The sequence below is a fragment of the Brachypodium distachyon genome, chromosome 1, assembly GCF_000005505.3.
Source record: "Brachypodium distachyon strain Bd21 chromosome 1, Brachypodium_distachyon_v3.0, whole genome shotgun sequence".
Classification (NCBI taxonomy): domain Eukaryota; kingdom Viridiplantae; phylum Streptophyta; class Magnoliopsida; order Poales; family Poaceae; genus Brachypodium; species Brachypodium distachyon.
The window spans coordinates 33862825-33875352 of NC_016131.3; the positions used below are offsets into that span (position 1 = coordinate 33862825).

Genomic DNA, 12528 nt, shown 5'->3' on the forward strand with positions numbered 1-12528 from the left:
TCTAAGTACTTGATAATTGACGGTGATTTGTACCCTACATAGATCCCCAATTTTCTATGTGGTCTCATTGATGTACGTTGTGGTGGTGAGATCGGTACGTATGTAGCGCAGCCGAATTTTCGCAGATGGGAAATACTGGTGGATTTCCATGTTCTAATTGAAGGGGAGAAGGAGTATGATATGCAGTTGGTCGCAATTGAATTAAATCAGCGGCATGTATAACCGCATGACCCCAGCAAGTTGTTGGTAAATTACAATTCTGTAATAAAGGTCTTGCAATAAACTTAATTCTCTTAATAAGAGATTCAGCCAAACCATTTTCTGTGGACATATGGGACTGAGCGCTGAACTTCGATTCCTAATGCCATGCAATAATCATTGAAGGCGCGTGAGGAGAATTCAGCTGCATTGTCCATTCGAATTGTTTTAATTCGATGTTCTGAATAATGAGCTTTTAATTTAATTACTTGGCTCATTATCTTTGCAAATGCATGGTTACGTCTGGAAATTAGAACCATATTGGACCATCTTGTAGATGCGTCGATTAATATCATGAAATACCTAAATGGTCCAGACAATGGTTGGATAGGACCACAAATATCTTCTTGAATTCGTTCAAGGAATTGGAGTGGTTCCGCTTGTATTTTAAGATAAGAAGGTCTTAAAATGAGCTTGCCTTGTGCTGATGCGGTGCATACAAAATCCTGAGATTTTGGGAATTTTGTTTTATTAAGATTATGACCAACAGAATTATTAATAATTTTCCGTATCATCCCGATACCGGGGTGACCAAGGCGATCATGCCAGGTCTGGAATGTATTGACATTCTGAAAAATTATTTTGTACGCAACATGGGCTACAGGTTTTATATATGTATAGTACAATCCGGACGATAAAGAAGGAATTTTTTCAAGAATTTGTTTGCCATATCCGTTACTTTTTGTAAATAGGAGAAATTCCTCATTATTGTCATCGTGGGTTTCAATATGAATCCCATTTTGACGGATATCCCTATAAATTATTAGAGTACGAGTTGAATCAGGATACAATAAAGTGTGATGATGGCACGTCCAGCGCCAACAATTAATGTATCGCGTCCAACGAGTGTCAAAATATTCCCTTGCATTTTAGTAAGGATTTGAATATATTTTGTTTCCCTAAGTATAGTGTTTGTGGTGGCGCTGTCCACAAGACAAAGTTCTTCGTCCATTTTGAATTGACTCCCGTAGAAAACTATATATGGAAAAAGAAGAATTTTAATATCATTCTTAATAGATATATATAATACATACAAATTTATTTATGTATTAAATTGATAATACAATATCGTAATTTACAATACATATGTCAAATATGTAGGTACCGAAGTGCTGATATAATAATGTAATATTACAATATAGATTACAACAGTCACTATAATTTATTTACAACAATACTTAGGAACGTCAATATAGATAATATCTATTTCGAAGATATGTGAACTAGTTTAGATTTCCAAACATATCATTAGAAGTAAATTCAATGATCATGTTCTCCGTGCTCATTAGATCCTCAGACGATCGGATTGTCGGGTTGTTATTTGGTTCCTCCTTGATATCACGTGAACAACCGGCTTCCTTAGAATTGTCGGATTGGAAATTGAAGTGTGAATCAAATCTTGGTCCTTGATGAGCAGGTCGCTTGCGTCCTACGGATTGGAGGTATAGATCTACCAAATGACGAGGGGTAAGGCATTTCTTTGTAATATGCTTGTAGCACCCACATTTCTGACAAACTTTAGATTTGTCGTATTGTGGTTTGAAAGTGTCTTTCCCCTTTTCCTGTACACGTGGCTTGTTTTTCTTGTTGCCTTTTGCTTGCCTTTGAAGTTGTTTGGTCGATTAGTCGATTCATTGAACTTGTTGTTTTTCTGAAAATTAGCATGTACTTCAGGCAAAGGTGCAGCGCCTACAGGACGCTGATGATGGTTCCTCATTAGGAGTTCATCATGCTTTTCGGCTTGAGGTAAAACATGGATAAGGTTAGAATATCTATTGAATTGGCGTGCACGATACTGTTGCTGGAGGATCCTATCGGCCGGAAGCATAGTGAATAAGGTCTGTTCAATCTTTTCCGCTTTAGAAGGTTCCTTCTCGCAAAATTGCAACTTTGAACATATTTTATGAACGGCATGATTGAACTCTCCAATGGATTTAAAATCTTATAGGCGTAGTTGAGTCCATTCATGTGTGGCTTCAGGCAAAATCACGGCCTTCTACTGTTCATATCTAGTTTGAAGGGCAAGCCATAGTGTGTATGGATTTTCTTCTATGAGATACTCTAATTTAAGATCAGCATAGATGTGGTTCCTTATAGTATATAAGGCATTATATTTGTATAAATATGCGATGGGCTGTTGTCCCTCTTGAGGAGGTTGTATGGTCGCTGAAAGACCGCGTGACGCAAGGCTCACTTTTACGTCCATATCCCAAGTTGGATAGTTTTGACCGTCGAGGGCGAGTTCCTCAAACTCTTTCCCGGTCATTTTTTCCTTACATGGGGTTGAAAAACCATGGATTTTGTCAATTACTAGTAGGTAAAGCCAAAATATTGTAGTCATTGTTGTAATTAAATTGCAAGAAAATGCATGAGATTTAATCGATGTTAAATTCAAATAGTGTAGACCTCAAATAACACTTTGAAGATAATCACCGATTATTGGTGTAGATCTCTCAGCTCTACGCGAAAAGTTCGCTGCTTTCAATAAGGTGTATGTTCCCACGGAACATTCAACGGCATCTAGCATTTTACCGTTAGAAAGACTATAGCTAGCACCTTCTGTTATTTTTTTAATTTAATATCGGAAGAGCACGTTGAAGGTAGTCATTGTGTGTATTTGACACAATGTAGACCTCTCAGCACTATGCGAAATAATTCGCTGATTTTAATAAGGTGTATGTTTACACGGAACATTCAATGTCATGTAGCATTTTACCGTTATTGAAAGTCTATATAACCTTGTGTTTCGCATATATTAAATCGAGATAGTCACTTGGTGATAATTTTGTTTTATCACTAATGTAGATATTTCTTAAATCAAGTCTAATTTGGTCATTTTTGATGCCTTTTTGGGACTTAATCGTTGCAGCAAAACTCTCAAATATGTAAGAAATAAATATCTCAATTGCAAGATGTAAATATCACATGTAATAGGAGATGTATATCATACAAACACATTGAACACGACAATATTTACATTGACATTTACATAGGAATATGTCTTTTAATAGTAATATATCCTAAAACCCACTGGAATCTAAATAAATATAAGTGCAGGGACCTATTTGTATGTAAAATACTACCATTAAATAGATACAAGGACCAAATCACAAATAGCCAGAATTGTCCGGACTTTTCTGCAAAATGGCTGTAGCTAGCGGAGGGAGGGCGCGGGCGTGGGCCTGGGCCTCGGCCGCGCGGCCTTTCGGCCGGCCTAGGTCGGGCCGAGGGGGGGGGGGGGGGCCGGCCATTTAGGTACAAAAGGGGGGGGGGGGGTGGCGGGCGCGGGCGGTTAGGGTTAGGTTTCCCCGATCTGCCGCCGCTTCCCCCAACTCCCGTCGCCGCCATGCCGCTGCCGCCCGCGACTCCCCCGCCAGAGCATCGCCGGCGCAGTCAGAGGGATGGGGGGGCCCCCTCGTTGGAGGAGGAGAGGCCGAGGGCCTTTAGGTCCCACCCGCCGGCGGTTGGCGGCCATGGCGGCCGCGAACTTCTTGAGGAGGCGCCGGGCTTCGGCGGGCACTCCGTCTAGCACTTCGCCGGAGTCGTTGTCGTTGTTGGCCGGTGGGGCAAGGTCGGCGGCCGGAGGTGCGGAGGCTTCGGCGACCGGTGCAGACGGAGTAGGCGACGGAGGTGGCGGCGCCGTGCCGTCCCTTGTCGGCAAGGCCCGAATCCGTGGATGGGGCAGTAGAGGGGCGGTGGTGGAGGCGGAAGAGCGAGGACGAAGTCGTCCTCCTCGCCGAGCATGGGCGGCGCATGCCCCGACATCATCCATTCAGTGATGGGAATGTATTCCGAGGAGGCCAGCGGCGCGAGGTCCGACGGTGCGGCGGCCGGTGGCGCGGGGGTCGACGGTGCAGTGCAGCCCAGGCGGGGGCAGGGGCCACCCGCGGGGCTCCGGCGGCGGGGTGCCCACCGGCGGCGAGGGGCCCCCCGCAACGGTAAGTGCCCCGACGGCGGCTTCCATGGTGGCCCAAGAACTCGAGAATGGCAAGAAAAATGAGGGGCAGATGATTGATTGCCATGTTCCTCACCTTTGTGATTGTAGAACAAAACGTGGCTGATAACGTGTTAGAATGAAATCTGTGTGTTATTCCATTGAATGATGATCATATTTATACAAGGAGAAGGGACACCAATAGATGCGTTTTGGGCGTTCGCGTCCCATTTTTCCAGTTACAACACTAACTGCCTAATTAATTAATAATTAATCCTAACTGATCATAAATAATTATTCTCAGCAGCGGCAACTCATAGAACATAGATAAGAGAAACTATGACCCTGCGCACTACACAAACTCTCTGGAACCTTTTTACTACTAAATTGTTGTCGAAATGTTACACGTATCTAAACGTTTTTAAAAAATAAATGCATCCATATCTGAGTAAATTTGAGTCAAGAATTTAAGATAAGGAGTACCTCCGTTTTGGTTTACAAAGCCCATGCAGAATTTTATGTCAAACTTTGACAAAAAATTGCATTGGTAATATGAGATTATTGCAGCACAAAAAATATATATTGTTGGTTTCATATTGAAAAACTCTTTATAACTTTTATATACATATAAATATACTAAATATCATTCGTCAAAGCATGGCACAGATTTCAATAGGAGCCTTAACAGAGGAAGTACCACCAACCAGCTGAATATCATCTGATAACAGATGCAGACAGAAGCAAACCAGATAATTCATGTCATACTAACCACAAAGCAGATATGAAACAAGGTCCAACCATAGCATTAAGCGTCTGAAAAATACAACAAGGGTGTAAAACTAACGACAGAGTTTCTGCTATTGTCTCAACTCAAGCTATACGAAGTGTGAACGCCAAAGTTATATGATCGAGCCAGCGTCACAAGCCTAGGTAGCTCATCAAACAAAACAAGCGACCACTCCATATTAGAATTCTAGGAGCAAGTCCAGCCTAGCAGTCGATTTCCATTCTTCCCAGGCATCATCAATATTCAGAAGGCGTGATAACATCATCAATCTTTAGGATCATCTTCACCACCTGCGTTGCCAGCAAGATCTGCTGCTGCTTGCCAATCAGAGTTTCAAAAACATTCTGCTCTTTCATGTCATTGGTACCGACATCATTGCAGTCGATGCCGCAGTGGGGATTGCTCTCCTGGAAATGTGTTCAGACATAACACTTAAAACAGGGATCGGGAAACCACCATGGATGACTTGGTTTCCACCACCAATCTCAAACATATAATTTTTTTTTAAAGACAGGAAATCCAGAACCAGCTAACACAGGTACAAACACTATATATTGTAACTGAATTAAAAAGACAGTATAACATGTATAGCATCAAGCGCAATCAGTAGCAGATTGTATGATTTGTAACTACGCGAGGCGCAACCATAGTTGTGTTGTTGCCTAAAATGCCATTACAAAGCCAATTAGATCACAGCCCCAACACTGAGTCAATCAAGTACAATTGCACAATTGAGTCCAGCAAGTTTCTGAATGGCATTGGCATCAATAATAACTGAAGTATTAAAGTCACTAGCTCACAGGAGCTACAGTCAAGAACTAACAGGCTCACAAGTGATATTAATACTGTATGACAGAATGGTAGCAAAGGAAGAGAGAAACCACAATACCTTAACATGTTGGGATTTTACGACAGTCAGCGTATCAATAGGCGGTAAACCACTGTTTTCGGCTAAAGCTAGTGGAATAGCATCCAAAGCATCAGCAAATGACCTGATAGCATACTAAAAGTACAAGAAAGCGCAATTAGAACACATAAAATACATGCTTTTATGCTTTTGTTACCAACAGTAACAAAATCAGTAATTACCTGCTCAACTCCAGCATGCCGATCTGCAGCAGCCTCAACAGCAATTGAGCAAGATATCTCTGCTGAGCCACCACCATAAACAATCGAGTTATTGATGATCAGATTCCTTGCCACACAAAGAGCATCATGAAGACTTCGCTTGGTCTCCTCAATCATCATTTTGTTGCCTGTGCAGTACCAGAAATCCAATCAGAAGATATTTTTTAGCTTGCATGGCTGAGAAGAACTAATTAAAGGTTAAAATGTAGCTGAGCTTGGTATTTCTAAAGTAGTTAACATCACATTTTGAGGTCTTCATATCCAACAACCCTAAAAAGTAATTATTATGGATCAGAGGGAGAGGTGCACATTATTTTGTTGGTTGGCATGATATATTATACCAATTCTGCAAGGTCCAAATGACCACCCCCTGAATTAAACAACCGACTAACTGAGCTCTAACTGGAGGTATTGAGCATGTGGCTTGCTGATGTAGCTTAGTTGCCAACAATACCATGGCATTAATTAAACAACTTCCTCTTATTCTCTCCATCTACTCATTATGGCCAGCAAGCACATCGTGCTGGTAGCAGAAAAACAAGCAACGTAAGGGGCAGCATCGAGGACAGAAGAAGTAGCCTAGCAGTGGACACAGAAGGAAAACAGGGTGCACACAGAGAGCAGAAGTAGAGTGGCAGATGGGGGTAGAGGGGATTGAACTACTGCTCGACAGATAGGAGGAAGGTGTGCACTACCAGACAGAGAAGGGGCAATATGTATGATGTGATGTGGACTCGACATGCACGATTACTTTATTCAACTTTATGTGTCAGTCTTTGTTTTGACAACTGAACGCATGAAAACTGCCAATAGCTATATTTGTATCCCTTCTATCCAGTACGAACTGCGAAGTCTCGCTCGGTCAGATTCACCATTCATGGGATAGAATATTTGATGGCTTAAAAAGCATTAAAGATATGCATATCAGTATATGGCAATATGTACAGAAAAGGAGATGTACAATAGAACATACCACCGCGGATGAAAATTGTAACAGCTCTAGAATTAGCACACTTTTCAATGTATAGCATCCGATCTTTTGTTGTTCCAAATGACTTCTCTCTGACTAACCCAGCCTGTTTAAGCAGAGCAAGTGAACAAACATAAATGACGAGCTATTGGTAGTAAATTACAATGGCTGACAAGTATAGACCATCAAAAGTTCAAGCAGTACATTTTCTGTATTCTCTAATGCAATTGTTGTTCAACAGTGCAGGGTATTCACATGGTTCTCTCAAGACAAAATGACTAAAGCAACCTACTCAGCTACCAGGAATAGCATTAGAGTTGAAGTTGAAAAATCCAGCATATTGGATTATTGGCCAGTTGTCAATCTACTCGCCCTCAGGAACCTATACATCGCTACTTAAAGTCACAACATCCTAAGTGCAAGTATTAGTTTTCCGTTTCACCAAACAGTTTTGATAAATCTGCTTACTTTCAGAAACAAGCATGCACTGACAAAAAATAATAATCAAGGCAGCCCTCACATGATGAATACATGTACGTCCCTGATTTGAAAGAAAATAAGCAGATAAGTTTATACCTTCCCAAGCTTTTCAGTACTCAACTCTTGGAATCTCGGAACAATACGCCCTCCTGCAGTCAATTCTTAAAAGTTATGACTGTTTTCACAAGTAGTTAAGAATTACAGGAAGAAAGGTAGGTATCATAGAGACCTGTAGCAATGGCAATCAATTCTAATTCAACCCCACCAACCCATCTGACAGCCGGGAGATTTCTATGCATCAGTAAATGGTTGGCTTCATCATCAAAACCCCATTGACAAATAACAAGGGTTGCACCAACATCCTACAAAAGTAAACACATATTCGCAATTCAAGTTCTGAGCAAATCAAACATGGAACGTCATATGGATCAAAGTGAACACACTTCATACACCAAACACACATGTTGATAAAGGGATGTTTTTTTGCATTCAGTAAAACTTCGGAGAAGCCCAGGGGAAACGGTAAAAAATGAAACCCTTGGTCAATAACATGATAATGGATTATCATTACAAGAAACTCGTGCCAGAACCAGCATGACATATATGCAGCCATAAACCATAAAAGCCCAAGCATACAAAAACATGGCTATTCAATAATATATAAACAGTTTGTCCGTTATAGGCTTTTACCTTGCATTTCTGAACCATTTCATCGAAGTATTTCTGCTCTTGCCCACGCAGCGTCTGGAATTTCTCTACAGTATCAATGTCAACCTTATGCTTTGTCTTAGGCTTCGGGGGCTCAAATGGGCAGGTCAGGATGGCAATGTGTGCATCCTCAATTCTCTTTGGCATTTGGGGGTGGCTCATATCTTTGTCAACGATGATTCCATGAACTAGCTCCGTATCTTCTAGCTTCCCACCAACCTTACCTTCCACTTTAATCAAGTCCAAATTTACATCCTTCCTTTCCAAATCAGCAACTGCAAGAACAGCTTTGACAGCAATCTCAGCTAGAGCCCGCTTACAACGGCTAACACTGTAGAATAAGAAAAGCTGTTAAATAACCAATGTAGAATCTACCCATCAAGAAATACTCCCTACATTCATCATATCTGTCCTCACCCCACAATCCACACAGATCAACACCAATAGACTAGAAAAGCTAATGAGAATTCAGTCAATGGCCATGAAAAACCTTATTAAATAGCATGCTACAAAAACTAAACCTACACAATGTTGAAACAAATTGATTCTCCGATCGTTGAGGACACTTAGGGTATGTACAATGCAAAGTGCTTATGGGTGTGTTTTGGTTTGAGGCCAAGCTTGCCCTACCAAAAATTTGGCTAGCCAAAATATTAGCCATGGTTTTACTTGCCCGAGAATTGGTGGCCAAAAAAATGAACTAGACTTGGCAACCATCCAAACAAAGACCAAAGTATTGGTCATCATGACCAAAAAATTGGCATGGTATATTTTGGAAACAATCCAAACATGCTCTATATGTTAGTGCCTAGAGAGAGAGAGAGAGTACAGCCACATGAACAAAAGAGAGAGAATACATTTCACATGTAAAGCACCTATCTAAATTCCATCTACTCCAATGGAAGCTCCTCTTTGTTGGTGCTTAGATGAGTAATTGTATATTAACTAACACAAGTTAATGCATAAGCACCTCTTAAGCATGGATGCCTATTCAAGCATTCATGCTAAAATAAGCACAGAATCTATCCTATGTGGCATGAAAAACTGGTTTATTCTGCGAAGCACTTGCATTGCACAGGCTCTGATAATGAAACGGAAACAGCTATATTTCTTGGTATATCCAAATATTGTTTAAGAGCATGTTCCTTGCCAGAAGAAGACCAACAGAGTTGATAATTGTGTGCCAAAGAAATTTCACATAACAGCAGAATACGAGTTTACGACAGTAACATCCGTAAATCAAGATTGAGCTTAAAATAGGCATATTCATATGCATTAATGAATCAAAACATCTGAGAATAAACAAATATCTTAAGCTCAATTGTATTAACATAAAAAGTTATAGCACAGCTACCATATAAAAAAGTTGATTGATTAAGCATGATATCTTATGACTCACATCTTTGAGGACAATGTTGTCATGCAAGTCTGCACCAAGGGCTCTATATCAGTAGCACTGAACTCAAATTTCGTGGAAATGCGTTCAAGGTGATCAAAAGCTATCCTTGATGCCATCTCATAACCTTCAGCGACCCTTATCGGGTGAATACCACGTTCCAGCAGCTTTTCAGCTTGCTCCAGGAGAGACCCAGCCATGACCACCACCCCAGTGGTACCATCTCCAATGTCATAATCTTGACTACGGGACAACTCAACCATGAGCTTGGCAATCTGGTTGTCAACATCCATTAACTCCAGGATTGTTGCCCCATCATTAGCTGTCCATTCATGTACAAGATGTTCAGAAAAGAAAACAACAGAGAAATCATATGCATATATGTAAGCACAACAAAACAAGTATTAAAAGCAAAAAGAGAAATACCCAGATCCACATAAGATGGGGCACCTCATCTCACATCACCAATATATTCGCAGCAGCAGAACAGAAAGTAAAACGTATCCACTAGATAGCTACAAAAATGGCAACCTAACATTTCCGTATTCCAAACCGAGATGAAAACTTAACGAAATTACAAAACAACTTTTTTAAATGCATCGCGTCCTTTCCCAGGCAACAATATAAAAGCACCATCCCACAAACAGGTAGATCCCATGACGACAAACGCACGGTACCACCTAAGGGAAACACGAATCATCAAAGCGTCACAGACGCTTAAGATCCAATTGCAGGCAAACACTTCCAGATCTCATATGGCACCAACCCGAAAGGCCGGCCCTAAAAACTTGGGGAAAGGAAGAGCAGGTGGGGGGGAGCGGCTATTACTGATGGTGACGTCGCCGTCGGGGGACTGGAGCATCTTGTCCATGCCCTTGGGACCGAGGGATGTGCGGAGGATGCGCGCGACAGATTTCCCGGCGGCGATGTTGGCCTTCTGCGCGTCGAGCCCCTGCAGCCGCGACTTCTTCTCCTGCTCCCTGAGGATGATGAAGGGCCGGCCGAACTCGTCGAAGGCGAGCGCCATGGCCGCCGGAGCGCTGGCGCTGCTCCTCCCAGAAGCTTCAGGAAGGGCGGATCGCACGCGGAGCGGAGCTGTGGAAGGAGGGGATGGAGAGAGTGAGGCGGCGCTGTGTTTTCTGGACGACGCACCGCGGAGCTCTTCCCAGGGTTTCCTTCTGATACTTTCGTCTTCCTGTTCTCGGTTCACCGAAACCCTCGCTGTTAATGGGCCGGACTTCCGGACCGTGTCTAGGATATTTATGGATTCTGTTCAGCCCAACAATCGGTCCAGCTTAACCACACGAGGATGATGGACAGCGGAACCATCGATCGGACTTCGAGGCAGAGTAGCCGCCTCCGAGACATCTGGCCCAGGAGCGGACCACGCGGGATAAACATGCATTGGTCGGTCCCAAATTGCCGTTAGCGTGAGATGCCTCTAAAGTCCAAAGATGCCCAGTTTCACGGATACAGTTTACTAGAGATATCCTAAAACAGAACCATGAACTGATGAACACTTGGCGACTCCTAGAAAATTAGGGTTTTCGCTCTTGGCGTCGCCCGTGGCGACCCCGATACCAATCTCCGATCCGGATCGGATTCCACCTCCGCCTCCTCTTATACCGGTGGGTAGCGATCCGCTCCCTCCGTCCACCTGCCCACAACCCCCGAACCCCAATCGTCTCCACCCACCTGACCCGGGTAGCCGAGTTCTGATGGCGGTGACCTCTTCGAGCGGTGGTGAGGCCAGCGGCTCTAAGCGCGATGAGGTGCATGACCTCATGGAGAAACTCCAGATCGGTGAGGATGATCTCGACGATCTGAATCTGGATGAAGTCAATGAAGACATGATGGCGGGAATCCAGTGGCTCGCCCTTGCTAGGGTGAACTCGTCGAAAACCTATAGCAAGACTACTTTTGAGAGAGACATGCGCTCTGCATGGACTTTTGCGAAGGAGGTGCAGATCTCTGATATGGGTGAGAATTTGTTCCTGATCCATATTTTCTGCCTTGGAGATTGGCAGCACGTGATGGAGGATGGCCCCTGGCACTTCCGCAGGATGGCGGTTGTTCTTGTCGAGTATGATGGGATAGCGAAACCCTCGTCGATCCCCCTGGATCGTCTCCCCATATGGATGCAGATCCACGATCTGCCACCTCAGTACAGAACCGAGAAACTGATCCGTGCCCTAGCTGGGAGATTGCGGGAAGTGGTGAAGCTTGATGATGGAGCGGGCCCCCGTGGAAACTTCGTCCGGGTTCGTGTCAAGATCTGGGTGAACAAACCCCTTGGCCGCCTCTCCTCGGTGATTAAAGGGAAGTCGCGGCAAGTTTTTCAGAATCGTTATGAGAAGTTGCCAAGGTTCTGTGCTGTTTGCGGGCTTCTTGGCCATGGCCATCGTGAGTGCGGCGACGGTGTACACGATCCAAAAGACCTGGTGTTCGAAGATTGGCTCCACGCTGATCCGTTCTGGCGCCCTCGCCCCACTGCCCGTAGGGGACGTGGTGAGGGCAGATCGGCTGGCCGTGACTACTACCACGCTCCAAACTCCTTCGATGCTGAAGATGAGGAGAATATGGATCTGGACCTGTCGACTGATCTGGAGCAATTAGCCCGAAAGCGGCTTCAGATGGATGAAGTGAAGATACCAAAGCAGAACGTGCCTATGCTCACTGATGGGACATCCGGGGGGGGGGGGGGGCAGGCGCAGTGCCTCCTGCGAGCAACCAGAGCACACCACAGAAGGTCCAGGATAAGAAGCGTATCAAGAAGGGGGATGATCTTACTGATACAGATGACAATGAGAGATCGGCGAGCTCCCTCGAGGAGTACCGCCGGGAGCAATGAAAATAATAAGTTGGAA

The 12528-nt window shown here is 43.6% G+C and overlaps 1 protein-coding gene across 1 annotated transcript; it reads right to left on the bottom strand.

Moving 5' to 3' along the window:
* Positions 1–4886: 4886 nt before the first annotated feature.
* Positions 4887–10839, bottom strand: LOC100840600 (T-complex protein 1 subunit epsilon). Its single transcript, XM_003563698.4, has 9 exons — positions 10490–10839; positions 9665–9983; positions 8248–8596; positions 7787–7919; positions 7654–7706; positions 7081–7183; positions 6069–6235; positions 5869–5982; positions 4887–5386 (listed from the first exon to the last, which is right to left on the bottom strand). Exons 1-9 carry the CDS (start codon positions 10686–10688, stop codon positions 5216–5218), a joined length of 1608 nt encoding a protein of 535 aa, XP_003563746.1. The 5' UTR covers positions 10689–10839; the 3' UTR covers positions 4887–5215.
* Positions 10840–12528: the final 1689 nt, after the last annotated feature.

What these genes read in the sequence shown, in the direction of transcription:
- LOC100840600 (XM_003563698.4), bottom strand. Translation starts at nt 10,688, where the DNA reads ATGGCGCTCGCCTTCGACGAGTTCGGCCGGCCCTTCATCATCCTCAGG. An exon ending in ACAACATTGTCCTCAAAGAT is followed by an intron (nt 8,597 to 9,664) that starts GTGAGTCATAAG and finishes CTTATTCTACAG; the next exon opens with TGTTAGCCGTTGTAAGCGGG. An exon ending in GTACTGAAAAGCTTGGGAAG is followed by an intron (nt 7,184 to 7,653) that starts GTATAAACTTAT and finishes CTGCTTAAACAG; the next exon opens with GCTGGGTTAGTCAGAGAGAA.